Below are 26,083 nucleotides of genomic sequence, written 5' to 3'. Positions count from 1 at the left end.
TATTTGCAGGTAATGGTGTAGATTGTTCCTGTATTTCACAATGTGACACAAACTACTGTAGTAATGGTGGGACATGTGCAAGAGATGGCGTGGATTGCAGTCCCCAATGCACATGCCTGCCAGCATTCACTGGTGGAAGATGTACAGAAGCAGCAGAGTCCTTCAATGCAGAACTGAGACCAGGTAAGTCACTATTCTCAGGCTCTATGTAGACATCTCTTTATTGAGAAATGATGTGTAAATTGAATATATGTCAAAGAACTTCACTCATTACATTTAAAAAGGATGTCCGGTGACAGGCCATAGTGTACTAATGATATAGCCTTAGGATAATTCATCAGTATAAGATTGGTGGCGACCAACACCAGCACCCTCATTGATCATCTTCTATAAACTCCAGCAGCTCTTGGATATAAACACTATGAATATAGCTGCAACCAATGGCTCCATTCAATGTGCAGCAGCCACTGCCACGTGCATTACCCAGCAATGGCCGCTACACATTGCGCTTTGTATCTGATTGCACCTGATTGTTGGGTGTGCCAGGTATCAGAACACAAATGATTCTTAACTGGTAGCATATCTTATGGCTAGGTCATCAGTATGTTGTGACTGGACAAAACCTATAAATCTGGTCAGCCTGGCCCTTTACTGCATGTCTACAATGACAGTTTATCTCTTATGTAATGAAATTACATGTTCCTGTTTTCTTAGGTACAATGCAGAGGTCTATACATGTATACTTATCCTCTAGCAGAAATTTCACGTCTAAACAGAGTTATGACCTGGTAGGTACTTTTTTCATTGCATTTTGCCTTAAATGTGCGCACATCCATAGCAATGGTGGTCACACGCAGCACACACTGTCCCTACATCCTCCGGTTCCTCCGGTAACAGTGCATACCCATAGTAACGATTGTCGCATGCCACAGACACGCTGTTTCTACATGCATTGGGCCAATGGCATCCAGACTGTTCTGATGAAAGTCCTATTTCGGACCAAAAACGTTCAATAACAATTTATTGTCAGGATGCAAATAAATGAAACCTTCTTTTTTCACTTCCTGAGTGCCAAGTTTTTTCTATATTACTACTGTATAAAGGGCTTAGCTGCAAAGGTTATCTATAAAGGGACATACAAGATTCATAAAACTGAGATTAAGCCAATTCTTGTCCACATCGTTTCCCCTTCTTAAAATATTTTTGTTTATCTGATTGTACACAGATTGTAGGAAAACTAAAAACTGCCCAGGTAGATGTGACACATTTGTTTGATGAGAAGACAAGTGAATTCATTGAACCAGAGTAAGTCTATTTAAAACCTGTTTTCACTCTTTTTTATTATTATGTTTAGAATATACCTGGGAAATACATTAAGCATTGCTTCAGAATAAAATCAGCATACAGATAGCTGTAGCAGCGACTAACATGGTAGCTTTGACTTGCTAGATTGATAGCCTGGTGCACCTGCTAACTAAATAACATTAATTATCTGGCCTAATATGTTTTTAAAGCTAAGTACCTGAAGATTGACCCTATGTTGGCAGGTAAATAAAATTTCTGTATTTAACAGGTTTACCTAGCATTAACCCCTTTCCACTGGCGCTGAGCCCGCACCTTTCTGGGCACATGTCAGCTGATACATACAGCTGACTTGTGCCTTTAACAGCTGTGGGTAGAATCACGATCCACCCGCGGATGTTAACTAGTTAAATGCCGCTGTCAATTTCTGAAAGCAGCATTTAACTCGTGTTTACCAGAAGCGGGTTGAAAAGCCCACCCATCGGTGACCTTGTCACATGATCGTGGGTCCCCGATGGGTCGGCATGACATCCAGACCTCTATGGTTGTCATTGCCAGATTGCTATGAGTGCCGCCTGGGGTCAGCGCTTATAGCAAGTGAACATTTCTGCTCCACACAGGCGATTTAATCATCGCCTGTGTGTAGCAGATGCAATCAAAGTAGTGCAGCTTCTAATCTCCCATGAAAACTATTGAAGCATAAAAAAGGTTAAATAAAAATGTTTTTAAAAATATAGAAAAAATTTAAAAATATTAAAGTTCAAATCACCCCCCTTTTGACTCATTCAAAATAAAACATTAAAAATATACACATATTTGGTATTACCATGTTCAGAATTTCCCGATCTATCAAAATAAAAAAATAATTAAATTGATTGCTAAATGGCGTAATGAGAAAAAAATTAAATACTTCAGAATTACGTTTAATTGGTCACCGCTGCATTGCAATAAAATGCAAAACGGGTGATCAAAAGATCGTATCTACACTAAAATTATATCAATAAAAAATGTCAGTTCAGCTTGCAAAAAATAAGCCCTTACCCAGCCCCAGATCACGAAAAATGGAGATGCTTCAGGTCTCGGAAAATGGTGCAATTTTTAATTTTTTTTTAACAAACTTTGACATTTTTCTCACCATTTAAATGAAAAAGAACCTAGACATGTTTGGTGTCTATGAACTCATAATGACCTGGAGCTTGTCAGTTTTATCGTTCAATCTTTGTTTTTTAAACATAGCAGAGAAAAAAAAGGGAACATTCATACAGTCATAAACCGTAGAGAACATTACAAGTTATAGGTATACCAACAGTGCAACTTTTTGATTTCCTTAGCTCCATCAACTTAGAGGAAGTGAACAACTATAGCATTATAGTATGAGTCCTGATTGAGTATTTTCACAATTTTACTCAATAGTCCACAACCTTTTGTAGCAAAACCATCAGTAGCTGGATACAGGACTTCGTTATTATTGCAATTGCGCTTAAGGTATTTAGGAAGTCATATCTGTTAAACTTATTAAATAAGGGAACAAACTAGTAGTCGTGGCGGAGATGTAAATAAGCCTCTCAGCCAAGTCACTCAACCTTTATCAAGGGAAGAGGGTGCAAACCTTAATGTAAATCAGAAAAACAACAAAAACATCTTAACAACCATATTTACCTATGGAGAACCAGAGAGTTATGTACAGCATACCAGGAAAAATGATAAAGAAGAGTAGAGAGAATAGAACAAGAAAAACAAGAGAGAGAGAGAGAAAGTAGGGGAAAACAAAAAAAAGGGGGGGAACCTAGGGACTAAGATAAGGGTGGATAGACGTTTCAATAGGATAAAAAGGGGGGAACCCCTCTATAGCATACTAAGCAGGCTAATTTTTATGAAGTAGATCTATGCGAAATGAGCAAAATCAAAAGGGGGTGGATTCAAGTCCAACACGGGTGAACTCACATTATCCAGATACAGTTTGATCTAGGGGTGCCTCAAATGCTTCGTTAAATCTCAGAGAATCAAGAAATAGGACCCCTTGGCTCCAGGTACGAAGGAATGCATCCCTGGCACTAGTCATCTCCACAGTAAGGTCTTTCATTTTGCAAATCCGACCCATTTCTTCAAGCCATTTAGTCAGTAAAGGACAATGGGGTGTCTTCCAGTGTGTCTTATCTATCATTTGCCCACTAATTAACTGATAGATGTGAAATACTCCCTCCCAAAATAGATGAATCTTTCCACAGCTCCACCAAATATGTCATATGGAGTCTCTTTCACTGTTACACCTCTAGCATTCATCAGGGACAGAGAGGAAAGCAGCATGTAGGATCACCGGGCAATGATACCAACGGGAAATTATTTTGTAATTAGTTTCCTGAGCTGCACAGGCCAACGACAAACTGTGAAACATGATACCTGCCTTTCTCCATTCTGTCCCCGATATCTGCATTTTGAGATCTTTATCCCAACTCTCGAAAAATCTTGGTTTAGTCATCTCATTCCCTGAGTTTAGGATGTTGTATATCTGGCAAATACAGTGAGCGGGTGGGGACTCCAAAACAAACAACTCCTCAAATTTAGTTAAAGAGGCCTTAAAGCTCCTTGTTTTCTCCCCCGTGGACAAATATGATTTTAATTGAGTGTATTCAAACCAAAGCGTTGCAGGTCCTGTGTTTGTCAGCAATTCTAAGAACGTCAGGTCTCAACTTTTCAAAATATGGAAAAGACGTGGTTCATCACGTTCCTGCCAAACCAAGAATCTCTTTGCCTTCAATGCCGGGGGCAAGTCCGGATTATGAAAATGTGGCATAAGGGGGCCTATGCCTGAGGATATGTTGCCCGTCCTAACCTCTCTATCCCAGAACCTCAAGGTTGTTAACAACATACCTATCTCATAGCCAGTAATGTCCCTGCCACCGGAAGAGATCCAGGGCAAGCACCACAAGGGGGTCGCCACATCAAACTGCTTCAATGCAACCCATTGTTTGGATTCTCGATGGTGCTGCCAGTCTAACAACCGTAACAGGATGGCCGATTTATGGTATTTTTAAAGTTAGGGAGGCCTGACCCTCCAAAGTGTTTTTGTCATTTATAGTAGGTTTTGAGATCTCGAAGTGTTCTCTGAAGCAGAAGGAGAAAATTAAGACCAAACAGTTGGGTGGTGTCCCTAGGAACTACAATTTCCAAATATTTCAAGGCCGAACTCTGCCAACTAAATGGAAAACTATCTGCTAAGTGCAATTGTTCCTCAGAAGGAAGGGAGATATTCAATGCCTCAGACCTAGTGAAATTAACCTTAAAGTTACTAAGACTTCCAAATTCTTCAAAGTCTTTAATCAAAGAGGGGAAGGTAGTAAGAGCCTGAGACACAAACTAAAGTAAATTGAAAGCAAATAAGGCAGTTTTGTAATGTATCTGACCTGCCACCACCTTCCTTATATAGGGATTTCATCTTATGGCAACTGCAAGGTGTTCCAATATGATAACATATAGCAAAGGGGATATAGGACACTCCTGGCATGTGCCATTACGTATAGAAAAAGCAGGAGAAAGGGAGCCATTTGCTCTAACCTTTGCCGAGGGGTAGGTGTATAGGGAGGCTATCCAATTTAGGAATCTAGTCCCCAGACTAATCTGCTCCAACCAGGCCTTCATAAATCTCCAGCTGACCCGGTCAAAGGCCTTCTCTGTGTCCACTGAAAGTAAGCACATGGGAGTGGATTGGGCCCTCGACCGAGGCCATGAGAAGTAGTAGTTTATTAGTGTTATCCCTAGCCTCTCTACCTTTAAAAAATCCCACCTGGTCATTATGGATAATTCCAGGAAGGAGGACTGCCAACCTATTTGCTAGGATTTTAGAAAATAATTTGATATCAATGTTAATTAAAGATGTAGGTCTATAGTTAGCAGCCTCTGTGTGATCTTTTCCCATCTTAGGGACAACACAAATATGAGCCTCCAACGATTGGGGAGTCCATAAGGATTCAAGAGAAATTGCGTTGAAAACTCTCGTCAAAAAAGTCGCAATCTGGGGGCCAAATTGCTTAAAGAATTTAGAGGTAAAGTCATCCGGTCCTGGGCATTTCCCACCTGGAGAACCCGTAATGGCATCCAAGACCTCTGCGTCTGAAAACTCAGCTTCCAAAGAGTCAGCAACCAAAGTGTCCAGGACTAGCAATGTCGTATCAATTAAATATGTTCTGATCTTGTCCTGAACTAGACGGGGATCCATGTCATCATATCGGCCTTTGATGTTATAGAGGTTACTATAGAATTTTTGGAAAACAACCAGAATCGCATCAGAGTTTTGAGTTAGTACCCCACCTGGCTTTCTGAGTTAGGGAATATGACCTGGATTTCCCCTGGGATGGAGCATCCTGGATAAGGGCCTACCGCACTTGTCCCCATATTCATATAGGAATCTATGAAGTCTCACTCTCTGACGTAGGTATTTCTAGTCTAGAATAGCTCACAATTCCTCTCTGCCTTTAATAAGTTCAGACAAGGTATGTTGAGAAAGAGAAAGTTTATGAGAGCACTCCAAGTCAGAAATTGTTTTCAACAACGACACCACCTGCTCGGCTTTTTCTTTCTTCAAGCGTGCTCCATGTTTCAGCAGAACCCCTCATACCACACACTTAAGGGCCTCCATTTAATTGGAAATGCTGTCGTATCAGATTTGTGGATTGTCATACACTCTGATACGGTGTCCTTAATCTCCAAAGCACAAAGAAAATCATTCAGGAGATTGTCATTCAAACGCCACGTCCACAGTTTCGGTCTCCCCTCCGGCAGGGTCATTTGGCAAAACACTGGAGCATGGTCTGACCAGGAGATATGACCAAAAGAGGATTAAATCTACCAGGTCAGAGCAGTTTGGCTGGTTAAATAAAAATCAATAATACTATAAGAGGAATGGGCAGAAGAGAAAAATGTGTAGTCTTTCTCTGTAGGTTGCAAGACCTGCCATAAGTCGACCATGCTAAGACTCTGGACTACCCTTTGAACTCCTTAATTTTCCTAACTGAGAAGGGGTGTCTCCCGAGGAGTTATCTATCCTTGGATCCAGAGTAAAATAGAAGTCCCTGCCTGCCACCAGGATCCCCTCAGCAAAGTCCGCAAGGGAGGAGAGGATTGAGATACATATGGATATCATGTCTCTATTGGGCAGATACCAATTAGCTATCATAAAAACCACAGATACATCTTTAGGAAGATCTGCCCTCTGAATGTGTCAGGGATCTATGGAATACTATTGACTCTACCCCTAATCTAGCCTCTGGATTATGACTATGGAACCATGTAGTGAAGTAGAGGTCATTGATGCCAGGGATGTGCCCCATCTTGAAGTGGGTCTCTTGCAGAAGTAGAATAATCACCCCTATGCTTGTGTATATCTTATAGTATCTGTTTTCTTTTGGGGGGGGTGTTAAGCCCCTTTACATCTAGGGAATCCCACTTAACCAGGGATAGCTCTACGAAGAAGCATCCCTGAACAAACTTAAGAAAGGGTCTAGTCTATCTGGAGTGAAAAAACGAGAGTGATTTGGACCTGGAGAAACCCTTTCTAGTAGGAAATATTAATGCAATTGCGTCTCCCGCCAACTGTAGTCGCAACCTGTAGGAAGAATCAAAGGAAAGGGAAAGAATAAGGTGACTCAGAAAGATAAGGTACGTAGAAGATTAAAAAATAGAGAGGGATGGAATAGAGCAGAAAGAATAAGAAAAGAGAGAAAAGAGGATAGGTTGTCTGGTATACTGTGTCCTAAGGATTACAAAGGAAACTCTGGTTAATTGTAGTATTAATGAACATCTAAACTCAGTGGGAAAAGAAAGAAACTGACATGCTAGTGCAGACTCAAGCCCCAAGTAGGGAAGGGGCTTTCTACCGAGAATCCTCCCGTCCCGGACCACATAAATGAAAGTTAAACCAGAAAACAGATATATATATATATATATATACTGTATATATATATATATATATATATATATATATATATATATGTCATAGTATACAGCATAATGAGGGGGAGAGGGAGGAAAGAGGAGGAATGAGATGGGGGAGGGGGATGGGAGAGGGGAGGAAGGGAAGGAAGGAGGGAGCAAGAGACTATTTCTTATGGAACAATATAACTTATCACAACATAACAGGTAAAAAGACTGTTGGACCACACAGGTCATCAGAAGGAACCCAGGGAGAACATCATCCTCCCTTTTTGAGAGTATCAGTTGTAAATCAACACTAGGACATCTCGTTTAACAGTGTGAGAGCCAACACCCTTAACCATCTACAAAAGCAATAGCCAGATCTCTTCTGGGGAGTTCTTCCTCTATTCCTCCCCTCTCCACAATGGATGGAACCCCGAGGCCTCTGGGATAGACCCTCCAGGGATCCCAAGGGGAAATCCGGCCATTATTCAGTAAGTACTAGGGGAAGATCCAAGGCAGCTGTCAATGCAGGACTATTCCCTGGGTTCCGAAGGACATGGGTGCGACCACCTGCACGTACCTGGAGCCTAAATGGAAAGCCCCAGCTATAAGGCATTTCCTGGTCACGTAGCATATCCAGCATTGGGAGCAAGGCTCTCCTTCTTTCCAGAGTCAATCTTAACAGGGCAGGAAGAGTTTGGATGATCTTATCCTGAAATTTACTGGTCACCCTGTTACGGATCTTGTTCATAATGGCCTCCTTCAGGACATAACAGTGGACTCTGCAAATGACATCCCTCGACCTCTCGGGGTCTCTGGGTTTAGGGCCCGAAGCCCTATGTGCTCTATCCAGATCGATTGTTTTTGTAGGGGGGTCACCAAGGATCTCATTGACCAAAGTCTGCAGCAACCAAGGGAGGTTCCTTGACTCAACAGATTCTGTCAGGCTTCTCACCCTGATGTTGTTCCTGCGGCCTCTATTTTCGCCATCATCCATGGTGTCTACGATATATTGGATTTGACATGATTGTCTATTTGTTGTTTTTGAGACATGCATGCCTCCTTAAGGCTAGGATTCTGCTGGAGTGGTCCTAACCCTGAGTATCTACTCTCTCTACTTCACCTCTTAGGCTGGATAGTTCACTGCGGTAGGCGAGCTCCAGTCTTTTAATATAAGACTCCATATCCTCCCTCGTAGGGATAGAGGCCATGCATGCACGCAGGTCCACAAGCTCAGCTAAAACTTCTTGTACCTGCTGGGACGACCCCAGAGGGCTGCAGCCTGCCCAAAAGGGTGTTAAATGGTCATGGAGAGCAGACTGGGAGCTCTCTGCTGGTTGTCCCCCCACAGGTGTCATTATAACTCCACATGAAGCAAAGCCAGTAAGGAGCTCTCCCACCACCTCTCCTGCCCCTGCTACACTCATGATCCCTGCAGGACCTACCAGGGCAATCTCCTGTGGTGTAGTCGGGGTATACCACTCCTCCCCCTGCTCCAGCAGCTGCCATCTGAGGGAGCAACACGGGAGGGTGTCTGCAGCTTCCAGGTTCCTGTTATCATCGGCTTCCTCCTGATCTGCTGGAGCCCTTGGTTGAGACTCTGGAATGTCTGGAAGGGGTTAAGCTGGACTGTGTGTGCTTATCTCCACTCTCCTTCAGAGGTGATGACTCCCCAGCTGCAGTGGAGGGCTCTTTCCTGCCTCTTCTCCTGGACACTGTAGCCATCTTTCACCTCCCTGTGCTCGCAGGCTCCTGCTTCTGCTCAGAAAAGAACTGCTGAATAGAGGTTTTAGGGCCCCCGGGGACCTGTAATGAGGGCCCCTGTACTCTCCCTGGTCTCCTGCTGCTCATACTCCAGTGTATGTTGGTCTGAACGTTTGTGATCTTGCTGATTAGTTATCCGGGCCCGGGAGCAAGAAGGACATGTGTCTTCACTCCTCTACAGCCAGGCCATGCCCCAGCAGGTCAGTTTTAGCATTTAGTGAACATGGTAAAATAAACAAAAGCAACTGTGGAATTGCACTTTTTTTTGTAATTTCACCCCACTTGGAATTTTTTTTCCCGTTTTCTAGTACACAATATGTTAAAACTAATGGTGTCTTTCAAAAGTACAACTTGACCTACAAAAAACAAGCCTTCACATGGCCATACTGACTGAAAATTTAAAACGTTATGGCTCTGGGAAGAAAGGGAGCAAAAAACGAAAATGCAAAAATGAAAATACCTCTGGTCATGAAGGAGTTAAAGATCTATACGCAGTTCGCTCTAACTAGTGGTCTCTAAATGCAGTCAGAATTATATAATCTACCAAATCATGAAAACAGTGCTCCCCTACAAATACTATACAAATACATGACGAAAATAGCCAGCGCAAAATTTTAGAATTAATAAAGGAAAGGTTTGCTTTAATTTACAGTGGATATGGACAGTATTCATGCCCCTTTAAATTTTTCCCTCTTTGTTTCATTGCCATTCGGTAAATTAAAAATAGTTCATTTTTTTCTAATTAATGTACACTCTGCACCCCATCTTGACTGAAAAAAAACAGAAATGTAGAAATTTTTGCAATTTAATAAAAAGAAAAACTGAAATATTACTTGGTCATAAGTATTCAGATACTTTGCTCTTACATTCATATTTAAGTCACATGCTGTCTATTTCCTTGTGATCCTCCTTGAAATTGTTCTACTCCTTCATTGGAGTCCAGCTGTGTTTAATTAAACTGATAGGACTTGATTTGGAAAGGCACACACCTGTCTATATAAGACCTCACAGTGCATGTCAGACCAAATGAGAATCAGGAGGTCAAACGAACTGACCAAGGAGCTCAGACAGAATTGTGATATTTTGTGTGATATACGTCCTTAACCCCTCTGTGACCTTAGACGTACTATCCCGTCGAGGTGCCCTGGGCTTATCTGACCCTGGACGGGATAGTACGTCATAGCCGATCGGCCGCGCTCACGGGGGGAGCGCGGCCGATCGCGGCCGGGTGTCAGCTGCTTATCGCAGCTGACATCCGGCACTATGTGCCAGGAGCGGTCACGGACCGCCCCCGGCACATTAACCCCTGGCACACCGCGATCAAAGATGATCGCGATGTGCCGGCGGTGCAGGGAAGCACCGCGCAGGGAGGGGGCTCCCTGCGGGCTTCCCTGAGACCCCCGGAGCAACGCAATGTGATCGCGTTGCTGCGAGGGTCTCACCTCCCTCCCTGCTCCCTCCAGCCCCGGATCCAAGATGGCCGCGGATCCGGGTCCTGCAGGGAGGGAGGTGGCTTCACAGAGCCTGCTCAGAGCAGGCACTGTGAAGCCTGCAGCGCTGCATGTCAGATCAGTGATCTGACAGAGTGCTGTGCAAACTGTCAGATCACTGATCTGTGATGTCCCCCCCTGGGACAAAGTAAAAAAGTAAAAAAAAATTTTTCCAAATGTGTAAAAAAAATAAAAAAAAATATTCCAAAATAATGAAAAAAAAATATATATATATTATTCCCATAAATACATTTCTTCATCTAAATAAAAAAAAAAAACCAATAAAAGTACACATATTTAGTATCGCCGCGTCCGTAATGACCCGACCTATAAAACTGTCCCACTAGTTAACCCCTTCAGTAAACACCGTAAGAAAAAAAAAAAAAACGAGGCAAAAAACAACGCTTTATCATCATAACACGCGATCAAAAAGACAGATATAAATACCCATGGTACCGCTGAAAGCGTCATATTGTCCCGCAAAAAAAGAGCCGCCATACAGCATCATCAGCAAAAAAATAAAAAAGTTATAGTCCTGAGAATAAAGCGATGCAAAAATAATTATTTTTTCTGTAAAATAGTTTTTATCGTATAAAAGCGCCAAACCATAAAAAAATGATATAAATGAGGTATCGCTGTAATCGCACTGACCCGAAGAATAAAACTGATTTATCAATTTTACCAAACGCGGAACGGTATAAACGCCTCCCCCAATAGAAATTCATGAATAGCTGGCTTTTGGTCATTCTTCCTCACAAAAATCGGAATAAAAAGCGATCAAAAATGTCACGTGCCCAAAAATGTTTTCAATAAAAACGTCAACTCGTCCCGCAAAAAACAAGACCTCACATGACTCTGTGGACCAAAATATGGAAAAATTATAGCTCTCAAAATGTGGTATTGCAAAAAATATTTTTTGCAATAAAAAGGGTCTTTCAGTGTGTGACGGCTGCCAATCATAAAAATCCGCTAAAAAACTCGCTATAAAAGTAAATCAAACCCCCCTTCATCACCCCCTTAGTTAGGGAAAAATAAAAAAAAAATGTATTTATTTCCATTTTCCCATTAGGGCTAGGGTTAGGGCTAGGGTTAGGGCTAGGGTTAGGGCTAGGGTTAGGGCTAGGGTTAGGGTAAGGGCTAGGGTTAGGGCTAGGGTTAGGGCTAGGGCTAGGGTTAGGGCTAGGGTTAGGGCTAGGGTTAGGGCTAGGGTTAGGGTTAGGGCTAGGGTTAGGGCTAGGGTTAGGGTTAGGGTTGGGGCTACAGTTAGGGTTGGGGCTAAAGTTAGGGTTAGGGTTTAGATTACATTTACAGTTGGGAATAGGGTTGGGATTAGGGTTAGGGGTGTGTCAGGGTTAGAGGTGTGGTTAGGGTTACCGTTGGAATTAGGGTTAGGGGTGTGTTTAGATTAGGGTTTCAGTTATAATTGGGGGGTTTCCACTGTTTCGGCACATCAGGGGCTCTCCAAACACGACATGGCGTCCGATCTCAATTCCAGCCAATTCTGCGTTGAAAAAGTAAAACAGTGCTCCTTCCCTTCCGAGCTCTCCTGTGTGCCCAAACAGGAGTTTACCCCAACATATGGGGTATCAGCGTACTCAGGACAAATTGGACAACAACTTTTGTGGACCAATTTCTCCTGTTACCCTTGGGAAAATACAAAACTGGGGGCTAAAAAATAATTTTTGTGGGAAAACAAAAAGATTTTTTATTTTCACGGCTCTGCGTTATAAACTGTAGTGAAATACTTGGGGGTTCAAAGCTCTCACAACACATCAAGATGAGTTCCTTAGGGGGTCTACTTTCCAAAATGGTGTCACTTGTGGGGGGTTTCTACTGTTTAGGTACATTAGGGGCTCTGCAAACGCAATGTGACGCCTGCAGACCATTCCATCTAAGTCTGCATTCCAAATGGCGCTCCTTCCCTTCCGAGCCCTCCCATGCGCCCAAACGGTGGTTCCCCCCCACATATGGGGTATCAGCGTACTCAGGACAAATTGGACAACAACTTTTGGGGTCCAATTTCTCCTGTTACCCTAGGGAAAATACAAAACTGGGGGCTAAAAAATAATTTTTGTGGGAAAAAAATTTTGCTTTATTTTTATGGCTCTGCATTATAAACTTCTGTGAAGCCCTTGGTGGGTCAAAGTGCTCACCACACATCCAGATAAGTTCCTTAGGGGGTCTACTTTCCAAAATGGTGTCACTTGTGGGGGGTTTCAATGTTTAGGCACATCAGTGGCTCTCCAAACGCAATATGGCGTCCCATCTCAATTCCTGTCAATTTTGCATTGAAAAGTCAAACGGCGCTCCTTCCCTTCCGAGCTCTCCCATGCGCCCAAACAGTGGTTTACTGCCACATATGGGGTATCAGCGTACTCAGGACAAATTGTACAACAACTTTTGAGGTCCAATTTCTTCTCTTACCCTTGGAAAAATAAAAAATTGGGGGCAAAAATATAATTTTTGTGAAAAAATAAGATTTTTTATTTTTACGGTTCTGCATTATAAACTTCTGTGAAGCACTTGGTGGTTCAAAGTGCTCACCACACCTCTAGATAAGTTCCTTAGGGGGTCTACTTTCCAAAATGGTGTCACTTGTGGGGGGTTTCAATGTTTAGGCACATCAGTGGCTCTCCAAACGCAACATGGCGTCCCATCTCAATTTCTGTCAATTTTGCATTGAAAAGTCAAACTGCGCTCCTTCCCTTCCGAGCTCTCCCATGCGCCCAAACAGTGGTTTACTGCCACATGTGGGGTATCAGCGTACTCAGGACAAATTGGACAACAACTTTTGAGGTCCAATTTCTTCTCTTACCCTTGGAAAAATAAAAAATTGGGGGCAAAAATATAATTTTTGTGAAAAAATATGATTTTTTATTTTTACGGTTCTGCATTATAAACTTCTGTGAAGCACTTGGTGGGTCAAAGTGCTCACCACACATCCAGATAAGTTCCTTAGGGGGTCTACTTTCCAAAATGGTGTCACTTGTGGGGGGTTTCAATGTTTAGGCACATCAGTGGCTCTCCAAACGCAACATGGCGTCCCATCTCAATTCCTGTCAATTTTGCATTGAAAAGTCAAATAGCGCTCCTTCCCTTCCGAGCTCTCCCATGCGCCCAAACAGTGGTTTACTGCCACATATGGGGTATCAGCGTACTCAGGACAAATTGGACAACAACTTTCTGGGTCCAATTTCTCCTGTTACCCTTGGTAAAATAAAACAAATTGGAGCTGAAGTAAATTTTTTGTGTAAAAAAGTTAAATGTTCATTTTTATTTAAACATTCCAAAAATTCCTATTAAACACCTGAAGGGTTAATAAACTTCTTGAATGTGGTTTTGAGCACCTTGAGGGGTGCAGTTTTTAGAATGGTGTCACACTTGGGCATTTTCTATCATATAGACCCCTCAAAATGACTTCAAATGAGACGTGGTCCCTAAAAAAAAAATGGTGTTGTAAAAATGAGAAATTGCTGGTCAACTTTTAACCCTTATAACTCCCTAACAAAAAAAAAAATTGGTTCCAAAATTATGCTGATGTAAAGGAGACATGTGGGAAATGTTACTTATTAAGTATTTTGTGTGACATATCTCTGTGATTTAATTGCATAAAAATTCAAAGTTTGAAAATTGCGAAATTTTCAAAATTTTCCGCCAAATTTCGTTTTTTTTCACAAATAAACGCAGGTACTATCAAAGAAATTTTACCACTATCATGAAGTACAATATGTCACGAGAAAACAATGTCAGAATCACCAGGATCCGTTGAAGCGTTTCGGAGTTATAACCTCATAAAGGGACAGTGGTCAGAATTGTAAAAATTGGCCTGGTCATTAACGTGCAAACCACCCTTGGGGGTAAAGGGGTTAAACCAGATAGTTATAAGTTTGAAAACTGCAAAATTTTCAAATTTGTTTCCAAAATTCCAATATTTTATACCTAAATTGATCTAAATTTGCCACTAACATGAAATATGATGTTTCACGAAAAAACATTCTCAGAATCACCGGCATTTGTTGAAACTTTTTAGAATTATTACCGCATAAACTGACACTGATCCGAATGATAAAATTTGTCCTGGTCAGGAAGGTGAAAACAGGCTCGGGGGTTAAGGGATTAAAGGGCAATTAAACTTTTCTAACTTTATATTTCAGAGCCCTATTAATTTCTTTGCAGTTCGGTACTAATCCAGGTCATGTGATCCCCAACAATCATGCAAACCCCCATCTCCAACTCCCCAAGAGGTGTGCAGATAAGGTGACAGGAGCCCTACCGAACTGCTTGCAATTGAAAAAGCACTGAAAGATAAAACGTTAGAGAGGTTTAGTTACTCTTGTATAGCTTGTAAGCTTGTGTATCACCGGAAGCTGCATTTTGATCGTGTTTTGCAATACCTAGAACATATTATTTTAGCTTTGCTACTGAGTCGATAATATTTCATGCATTTATGTTTCCATATGTTGATTTCAGGAGTGGGCCCAGTGGTATGAACGCAACATTCATTGCAAAATTTACTTATGTGGCAAATGTAACAACAGTTGGGTTTCTAAACGATGAACTGATACCGTACCTAATGAAGAATGATCTTGCTCCAAGCATATGGGCGCTAGATCAAATTAAAATTATCAATGTAACTGACGATCGTCAATGTAAGTATTCCTTAGTATCTGTAAACTGTAAGACATACATATAGTTAATATATTTCAAAAACCTGACCTGCACATCCAAACATAGACTGAGTGTGAACAGGTGCTGAACCCAGAGTCGCCAACTCGTATATAGTTAAATAAATAGGGCAGCACACTGCAGCGCCAAAACATGCAAACTTGAAAAAACGAAATTTGAACTGCATTACTGCACTAGAAATATGAAAAATGAGAGCTTTTAGCGCACAAAAATGGCCAATTTTATGTGTACCTCGTAGCCACGTTAAGGCATCTCTCTTATACGAGGTCCTACGTTTGACCTACCTCACTGAGAATAAACGTCTCCATCTGAACGGGTACATGTGAAACCTCTTCTTGGACTCAAATTCTCTCTCTATGTGGAGGGGTATTGGACCTACTATAATTAAAACACCTGAAGCTAGGAGGCGGGGAGTGCACGATCAGAAGGCTAGAGAATACATTTCAAAAACCTGACCTGCACATCCAAACATAGACTGAGTGTGAACAGGTGCTGAACCCAGAGTCGCCAACTCGTATATAGTTAAATAAATAGGGCAGCACACTGCAGCGCCAAAACATGCAAATTTGAAAAAACGAAATTTGAACTGCATTACTGCACTAGAAATATGAAAAATGAGAGCTTTTAGCGCACAAAAATGGCCAATTTTATGTGTACCTCGTAGCCACGTTAAGGCATCTCTCTTATACGAGGTCCTACGTTTGACCTACCTCACTGAGAATAAACGTCTCCATCTGAACGGGTACATGTGAAACCTCTTCATTTTTGTGCGCTAAAAGCTCTCATTTTTCATATTTCTAGTGCAGTAATGCAGTTCAAATTTCGTTTTTTCAAGTTTGCATGTTTTGGCGCTGCAGTGTGCTGCCCTATTTATTTAACTATATACGAGTTGGCGACTCTGGGTTCAGCACCTGTTCACACTCAGTCTATGTTTGGATGTGCAGGTCAGGTTTTTGAAATGTATTCTCTAGCCTTCTGATCGTGCACTCCCCGCCTCCTAGCTTCAGGTGTTTTAATTATAGTAGGTCCAATACCCCTCCACATAGAGAGAGAATTTGAGTCCAAGAAGAGGTTTCACATGTACCCGTTCAGATGGAGACGTTTATTCTCAGTGAGGTAGGTCAAACGTAGGACCTCGTATAAGAGAGATGCCTTAACGTGGCTACGAGGTACACATAAAATTGGCCATTTTTGTGCGCTAAAAGCTCTCATTTTTCATATTTCTAGTGCAGTAATGCAGTTCAAATTTCGTTTTTTCAAGTTTGCATGTTTTGGCGCTGCAGTGTGCTGCCCTATTTATTTAACTACATACGAGTTGGCGACTCTGGGTTCAGCACCTGTTCACACTCAGTCTATGTTTGGATGTGCAGGTCAGGTTTTTGAAATGTATTCTCTAGCCTTCTGATCGTGCACTCCCCGCCTCCTAGCTTCAGGTGTTTTAATTATAGTAGGTCCAATACCCCTCCACATAGAGAGAGAATTTGAGTCCAAGAAGAGGTTTCACATGTACCCGTTCAGATGGAGACGTTTATTCTCAGTGAGGTAGGTCAAACGTAGGACCTCGTATAAGAGAGATGCCTTAACGTGGCTACGAGGTACACATAAAATTGGCCATTTTTGTGCGCTAAAAGCTCTCATTTTTCATATTTCTAGTGCAGTAATGCAGTTCAAATTTCGTTTTTTCAAGTTTGCATGTTTTGGCGCTGCAGTGTGCTGCCCCATACATATAGTTAATGTCTTCTAAAATGTTACACTTCTTTGTCTTATGATACAATGCATCATTTGACTTGAAAAGTATGAAATGACAGAGAGCGAGATATCATACAAACCAGGGAGCCAAGAGATTTTTGAATAGGATAACAACTAGAAGTAGTTTTCTTGCTTAATTATGTTAATACAAATTTAAAATAAACCATATGAATGTTTATTTGTGTCAGAAACATACTCCCTGGCCATACCATATAACATCATTTACTCTTTGTAAATATAAAGGAGTCTGTGAACATCGCTAGGTTCACCTGGGAATATCTAGTAGCTGTACCATTGCATTTCTTGTTCAGCAGCACAACACTCTTCCTGAATGTGCTCAGGTACATAGTTATGGAGATGCAGAGATAGTAGGACAGAAGTAAAGCCCCCCATACTCATGAGACAGTTAGTTGTCAGTCAAATGTTCATACACTAGACATTCATCTCTCCTGACCCTTCCATATATGCGTACTCAGCTGAGTTCTCTATGAAATGGCCATATCAGAAACTTCTGGAAGTGTCTTATTTCCCCTGAAGACAAAAATATTGGACGCCGTATTTCCAACTGCCTTTTCTTTCACTCCTTTGTGATCATCTGTTGGGGTAGCATTGGTTGTTCCCCATACACATCAGACTGTCAACCAGATTTTGTATATAGTTATTTCACTTAATGTGCTTTACTTTGTTTCAACTGTAAAAAAATAGCTCAGGCAAACTGGAAATGATGTTCATAGCAATATTTACTTTAATATCTGAGCCAGTTATAGAAAACACTGAATATTATGTGTATTTGCATCTGTTTTTTGTAACGAGTGTAACGCTAACAAGTGGGACCTAAAAGGAAATCTGTAACTAACATGGTCCCTACCAATCATGTGCCATTTATAATGCTAGTGTCCTCCTATGTGACCAATGAGCACGTAGGCCTCTCCAGATATCACGACTGGATGGATCAGGTATCAGTGGGATGAGAGATCAGTGGGCTGCTTATCCCCTTCACAACCTTTGATGTAGCCATATGTCATTGTCTGGTAGGGATTCCCAACTTTTGACATATAGGTACATCATGGTGGTCGTTCAGGGCAGAGGAGCTGTGCCTGCATGATCCCCACCAGGAGCTCGTTTTAAGTAGTAGCCAAGCCCCATCAGTCACAGCCTAGAGTATTGCCCGCAGTGCTGATTAAGTCCCTAAATTCCATGATCAATAATGATTGCAGCATTTATGAGGCTGGGAGAGGCAGGGGCCTCTCGTTAACGCCAGAACAAAGAAAAAAAGAGAGAAAAATGTTCCCTGTGCAACCTCATAGGACAAGGTCCAATAAGTATTGGTCACTGTCCCTTCTTGTGCTGTACAGACACTGTCAGCTCTCCACTCTCACCGGGTAGCAGTTGCAGCACTGTACTTATGAAACACACTCTTGGAGGAGGTTTATGATGAATGGCTTCCCCAATCAGCTGCTGTAACGACTCATGAGCAGGAGCTGGAGAATAAAATTCATGAGGAAAGAGGAAAATGAGGAAAAAGAAGGTGGCTGATATGTTCTGGGCAAGGTGATGGAGGAGACCAGCCTATTCACAAGATGAAACATTTAATGGCAGTATGCGTTTAGGGATTGTCCGTCCCTTTCATCAGGTGCACACAAATTAGAAACACTCACAGCTTTTTGTAGCCATGACATAAACATTATTTTAAAAAACAACTCATACAATAACCATCATAGGAAGTAGAAAAGAATCCCATTCAGGAAACAGCTATAATATACAATTAATACCCCCAATATGTGTGTACATCTTAATATATACTTACCTTGTAATGTCTTCACATCCTGTTGTGTCCAGATGTGTCCGAATCCCAGAATTCCAAGCGGTGGAAGTTCACCGACCTCCATACTGGGACACCCAAGTGATGGGTGTCTCAATATGGAAACTGCTGGTGGTACCAGCCTCTTGCACAGTACCACCAGCGGAACACCGTTACACCACACACACACACATACACTGTATATGCCGTATGCACCACACACACTGTATGCACCATACGCAACACACACACACACAGTATACGCCGTACGCAGCTTCTTGCGCGGTACCACCAGAGGAACACTATTGTAAACACGCCACCGCCGGGATCGGCAGAATGATTCACTGATGGCCGCCATCTTTGTATCACAGGAGTGCATGCGCAGTTTTAATGTGACCACCGCTATTTGTCTGTACAAAGATGACGTTAATCTGATTTACTGCGCCAGCGCGAGTTCCGTGCGGGCGTACGGAATCATTTGGCTGAAACCGGCAGCAGATGCACGATCTGTCTACAGGAAGAGTAAGCTGGTCACATTAAAGGGGTTTTCTAATGAACGAAAGTTTATTTTAAAAGTTGTCTGTGTCTGTACGGAGCATACCACATCTCCTTGGCAGGGGAAGAAGCAAAAGACAATACTGACATTACAGCAGGGGATCACAAAGGATTTCTTTTGTCAGGTAAAATATTTCACTGACTGTTTTTAAACAATTTTTTACCTCACAAAATGTTTCCTCTGCGATCTCCTGCTGTAATGTCAGCATTGTCTTTTGCTTCCTCCCCTGCCCAGGAGTTGTGGTATGTTCTGTACAAGGTCATAGAGAGAAAGTGCACAGGGGGAGACAGCTCAAATGGGACAGCACATGAGGGGAGAACACAGCACAGGAAGGAGAGAGACAGCAGACAAGGGGGATAGCACATGGGGTAGACAGGTCAAAGAAGAGAGCACAGACGGGAGAAGTCAGAACATGGGCAAAGAGAGAGTGGATAGGTGGGCGAGCACATGGGGGAGAGATTCTCAACGCTTCAACGCCTGCCCCCATCGTAACATTACCACCCTCCCGATGCGAAAGCATCAGGCCTCCATCTAGTATATATATGCAATACATTCTTTGCGATTTATTTACTAGAATATACCATAATTGAAATCGCACTATTCAACCAATCCACAATAAGTTCAATAAACATAGACATAATATTAGAAGTGGAATTTTAAACCACAGTGTGTTAAAACATTTTTTTAATGGAGCCTCAAAAAAAAAATCTGAAGGTTTTCATCTCACATTTTATTGGAACAAATACCAGATAACACTCCTGTTCTAGTTCAGAAATTAATTAGCAGAGAATCCTTTTGGATTATCAAACTGGCCACCTTGACCTCGGAATGTCTTGATGTAAGCATTGATTGCACATGTTTAATTACGATGGCATAGAATCATAGTTTTTATTTATTTTTCTAAATATAAATATTTTTCACACTATAGATAGATAAATACATTTTTGCTCTGGGGGTGGGGGTGGTATTAATTGTATGTCATAGCGGTTTCTTCAATGGGATTCTTTTCTGGTTCCTGTGATATTAGCGATGAGAGTAGTTAAAGGTAAAGTCTGACAGAGGGACAAAGTAAAAAAGTAAAAATAAATTGTAGAAATATTTTTAAAACATTCATAAAGTAAAAAAATAAATAAATATTATACTGATAAATACATATATTTATGTACAGGAAAGATATATATCTTTGTACCGTGTTAGCCAGTAGATAGAAAAATATTGAGAATTGAGAGTCCTCAGTGGTTGATACCTTTTAATGGCTAACTGAAAAGATGGTAACAAATTGCAAGCTTTCGAGTGTCTGGAAAGGAGTAGTTGTCCATGTCGAAAGCTTGCAGTTTGTTACAATCTTTTCAGTTAGCCGTTAAAAGGTATCAACCACAGAGGACTCTCAATTCAAAATATTTTTATATTTATGTAAAAACAAAAATAAAAAAATTCACATATTTGGTATTGATGCTTCCCGAATGACCCGATCTGTAAAACATCAGAGTATTTAACCCCTTCAGTGAACACCATAAAAAAATAAAAAACATGGCAAAAACTATGCTTTTGCATCAAACTGCAAAACAAAAAGTGGAATAAAATGCTATCAAAAAGACGAATGTAAATGAAAATGGTATCCTAAGATAAATAGCAACATTCTATGTATAGGATGCGGTGATTTCGCATGTGTTCAATTGACACATGCGGAATCACCGCATGTACAAAAGTCGCCAGCGCTTTGGATGGGGTGGGTGTCTGCTGCGTCCAAAGCACTCGGAATACGCCCCGTGGAAACAAACCCTTAGTGGAGAATGTTCAGCTTTTATTCTAATGCATTTACATACTGATTTTTCTCAAGTAATGCATAGCTGTCATTTCTGTGATAGCTGTGATTTCACAAACTCCCCTCTCCCGCTCTCTGACCACAACCTTCTGTCATTCTCTATCAAGAACTGCCATCCCGCTCAGGTCACCCCTACTTTCCACACTTATAATAAATACAACCCAAAATGGACAACATCAAAACAGATCTGTAACACATGCTCAGAAACCTGGAAAGAAGTTAATGGCAGAGAGATCACACAGAAGTACTGTTTGTACACTTCAAAACAGCCAGAATTTCCAGAAAGAAACGTCCAAATTAAAAAGAGTACTAATTTTATTCCACAATGAATTACATACAAAAAATAGTCAGAATTGAATCACAGAAACAATAAGTTGTTAGCTTTTGCAGCAAAGGAAACTGGAAATAACACTGAAAAGCGGTGAGAGCACAAATTGATCTCCACACAAACCTATTTCAACACCCTCATCACCTCACTATCCATTAACCCTAAACGTCTCTTTGACACTTTTCATTCCCTACTCAATCCAAAAGTGCAGGCCCAACCACGGGTCTCCACGCTGACGATTTGTCTAATTAGAAAAAATCAAAGAAAAAATTGACCATATCCGACAGGAAATTATCACCCAATCCCTTCATATCATGCACTGTCCTCCCTCCCCTACTACATCTACATCACTCTCTGACTTTGAACCAGTCACAGAAGACGAAGTAATCAGGCTCCTTCCATCTTCTCGCCCGATCACTTGCACCAGTGACCCCATTCCGTCATATCTCCTCTAGTCCCTTTCTCCTGCTGTCACCTCTCACCTAACAAAAATATTCAACCTCTTTCTCTTCCGGTAGCTTTGCCTCCTTATTTAAGCAGTCCATCATAGATCCATTACTGAAAAAACCATCCCTCGACCAAAACTGTGCCGCTTACAATAGACCTGTCTCTAATCTTCCCTTCATTTTTAAACTTCTCGAATACCTGTTCTACTCCCGTCTTATCTGCTTTTTCTCAGATAACTCTCTTCTCGACCCTCTTCAATCTCGTTTCTGCTCTTTACACTCTACTGAAACTGCCCTCACTAAAGTCTCTAATGATCTACTAACAGCTAAATCTAATGGTCACTACTCCATGCTAATTCTCTTGCATCTCTCTTCCCAGCATTCGACACTGTTGATCATCAGCTCCTCCTCACTATGCTACACTACATCGGCCTCAAGGACACTGTTCTCTCCTGGTTCTCCTCCTATTTCTCTGACAGCCCTTTCACTGTATCCTTTGCTAGCTCGTCTAATCTTCCCCTTACTGTTGGGGTTCCTTAAGGATCAGTCCTAGGCCCCCTCCTCTTCTCTTTGTATACTGCCCCTATTGGACAAACAATTAGTAGATTTGGGTTCCAGCACCATCTCTATGCTGATGACGCCCAATTATACACTTCTTCTCCTGACATCACGCCTACCTTTTTAGAAAACACCAGCAAGTGTCTTAACGCTGTCTCTAACATCATGTCCTCCCTCTATCTGAAACTGGACCTGTCAAAAACTGAACTCCTTGTGTTTACTCCCTTTACTAATATGCCTGTGCCTGACATTGCCATCTCCATGTGTGGTTCCATCATTACTCACAAGCAACATGCCCGCTGTCTTGGGGTCATACTTCATTCCGAGCTTTTATTCACCCCCACATCCGATCACTGGCTCGCTCTTGTTATCTGCACCTCAAAAACATTTCTAGAATTCGCCCTTTTCTTACTTTTGACTCTGCAAAAACTCTAACTATTTCTCTTATTCATTCTCGTCTCGACTATTGTAACTCTCTACTAATCGGCCTCCCTCTTACCAAACTCTCCCCTCTCCAATCTGCCCTGAATGCTGCAGCCTGGATCATATTCCTCACCAATCGTTATACTGTTGACTCTACCTTGTGCCAGTCATTACACTGGTTACCCATCCACTCCAGAATCCAGTACAAACTTAATACCCTCATCCACAAAGCACTACATGGCTCAGCACCACCCTACATCTCCTCCCTGGTCTCAGCCTACCACCCTTCCCATACTCTCCATTCTGCTAATGACCTGAGGTTTAACATTCTCAATAATCAGAACCTCTCACTCCCATCTCCAAGACTTTTCACATGCTGCGCCAATTCTTTGGAATGCACTACCCAGGTTAATACGATTAATCCCCAATCCCACATAGTTTTAAGCGTACCCAAAAAATGCATTTGTTCAGACTGGCCTACCGCCTCAACGCATTAACCTAATTATCCCTGTGTGGCCCATTCACAAAAAAAAACCTTAAACCATAATCAGGTTCCTCGCATCATGTTCTCATACGCTTTGTGCATTTAGTATACAAATGCCAGATAACCACATTGTCACAAAACCATGCACCAAATTGTGCAGGACAAAATCCCAAAGGGAAAAAGAGTAACCAACTCCATATAATTATGAAAAAAATGGAGAAAATAGGAGTTTGTTGTTTAAAAAGGATATTTTATTATTAACGTATCGTAGTAAAAACTAAATTCAAAACACAAGGTAATAATAATGAAAAGGGATGATGTCTAGGATCACTGGTGCCAGTTACCCCATCATAAAGTGCAAGTGAGTGGGAAGCATTTTATTAATAAAGTGCATAAGTAGTAAGACCAAGTGGTCTCAAATAAACATATCTCACACAGCGCTTACCAGCAAATAGAAGATAGGGTAGATGGCACCAGAATGGATCCAGCAGAGCCCCAACATATACGTCTCACTTCTTAATTTGTAGCTTTCTCAAGGGGATAACTGTGATTCCCGGCAAAAACCTTTATATCCATTGGTGGTTAACAGTATGGCCAATCACATGGTGTGAATTGGCCAGTCATATCGGCTCCTGTGGCCATGCGCGGAATGCTGTAGAGACGCCTCAACAGGAGAGGAGCCACTGAGCAGCAGCGCATATCTGCAAGTTAAGAGGATGTCACACAGTGTCCAATTATCATGAAGTACATATCAATAGTTACCCCCAAAAAACTTGCTTTACATAATAGATTACTTGAAAATGACGTGCAGTGAAGCAGATGGTATATATAGGAATAATCCAGTCCTTGCCAAGAGTTGGATTATAAATCAACAATACAGTGGATTCTGCCAAGATGACATACAATATCAATGAAGATGTATATGGATATACTAGATGGTGGCCCGATTCTAACGCATTGGGTATTCTAGAATATGTATGTAGTTTATTTATGAAGATTTTAGAATAATACAATGAATACACAGAATTCGGCAGGCCGGGCGTGACCAATTAGTGAAGCGTGGTTCAAATCCCACAGCAATTTGCGGCTGGAGTGCTCCTGTCGCTGATTGTTTGCAGCCGGCCACGTAGTATATAGCACAGCCACGTAGTATATAGCAGCCGACAATGCATATAACACAGCCACATAGTATATAACACAGCTCACGTACTATATAACAGCCCACGCAGTAAATAACAGCCCACGTAGTGTATAACACAGCCACGTAGTATATAACACAGCCCACATAGTATATTGCACAGCCACATAATATATTGCATAGCCACGTAGTATATTGCACAGCCATGTAGTATGTTGCACAGCCCACGTAGTATATAGCACAGCCCACGTAGTATATAACACAGCCACGTAGTATATTGCACAGCCAACGCAGTATATAACACAGCCCACGCAGTACATAGCTCAGCCCACCCAGTATATTACAGCCACGTAATATATTACACAACCTACGTAGTATATTGCACAGCCAACGTAGTATAGATCACAGCGACGTAGTATATAACACAGCCCATGCAGTATATAACACAGCCCACGTAGTCCTACGTAGTACATTACAAAGCCAACTAGTATATTTCACAGCCATGAAGTATATTGCACAGCCACATAGTATATTGTGCAGCCACGTAGTATATTGCACAGCCACGTAGTATACTGCACAGTCCACATAGTATATAGCAAAGCCCATGTAGTATATAGCACAGCCAAGTAGTATGTTGCACAGCAGACGCAGTATATTGCAGAGCCGATTCAGTATATAACACAGCCCACGCAGTATATAGCACAAGCCACGCAGTACATTACACAGCCATGTAATATATTGCACAGCCCACATAGTATACAGCACAGCCATGTATTATATTGCACAGCCGATGTGCTATATAACATAGCCAACACAGTATGTAACACTGCCCACATAGTATATAACACAGCCAACCCAGTATATAACACTGCCCACATAGTATATAACACAGCCCACGCAATATATAGCAATGTGGCCCAATACCCCTGTTAAAAAAAGAATTAAAATAAAAAAATAGTTATATACTCACCTTCCAACGGCCCCCAGATCCATCCCAGGCCTTTCCGGCTCCTCGTGCACCGCTCCGGTCACAAGTGGCAATAACACATGATGTAGCGGTCTCTCGAGACTGCTACGTCATCTCCGGTCATTGCCGCAATGCATTATTGCGACCGGAGCGGGCGCGTGGAGTGGGAAAGGCCTGGGCTGGATCCGGGGGCCGTCGGAGGGTGAGTATATAATGATTTTTTAATTTTTGTTATTATTTTTAACATTATATGTTTTTACTATTGATGCTGCTTAGAAAATTATTTAGTAGATGTGGATACAATCTAGTCCTTGCAACAGGTAAAATTTAAAACTGTAAAGATAATAAACAAAAAAATAATTAAAATATAAAACGAAACTACATGGACCCAAATATGATCAAGGGGGCACAAAAAGATGGTAATTAGGATAAGCAACCAATCTCAGGAAAGAGACTGCCAGTGTGATTCATAGAAATAAGGCAAAGCTTAATGTTTTTAATGCTTTATGCATTAGGCTGTTAACTGGTTCATGCAGCTTTACATGAACACCAGATTCTTACACTATGGCTGGTCCGATCAATGAAAGCAATTGTTACCATCCACCTCTTGTGTCTCCCCTTTTCCCTCATAGTTTGTAAGCTTGCGTGCAGGG

At 41.6% G+C, this 26,083-nt stretch overlaps 1 protein-coding gene across 1 annotated transcript in view; it reads left to right on the top strand.

Annotated features, from left to right (window-relative positions):
* LOC138638067 (mucin-4-like) overlaps positions 1-26,083 on the top strand; it is a 497,598-nt gene that overhangs the window by 454,019 nt on the left and 17,496 nt on the right. The window contains exons 63-66 of the mRNA XM_069727050.1: positions 10-183; positions 715-788; positions 1,226-1,305; positions 14,940-15,118. Coding sequence (XP_069583151.1) covers positions 10-183; positions 715-788; positions 1,226-1,305; positions 14,940-15,118 — 507 coding nt within the window. The remainder of the gene's footprint in view (positions 1-9; positions 184-714; positions 789-1,225; positions 1,306-14,939; positions 15,119-26,083) is intronic.

This window comes from Ranitomeya imitator, chromosome 5 (genome assembly GCF_032444005.1).
Source record: "Ranitomeya imitator isolate aRanImi1 chromosome 5, aRanImi1.pri, whole genome shotgun sequence".
Classification (NCBI taxonomy): Eukaryota; Metazoa; Chordata; class Amphibia; order Anura; family Dendrobatidae; genus Ranitomeya; species Ranitomeya imitator.
Note: the sequence above shows the minus strand (reverse complement) of the source record. Positions and strands in the feature narration are given on the sequence as shown.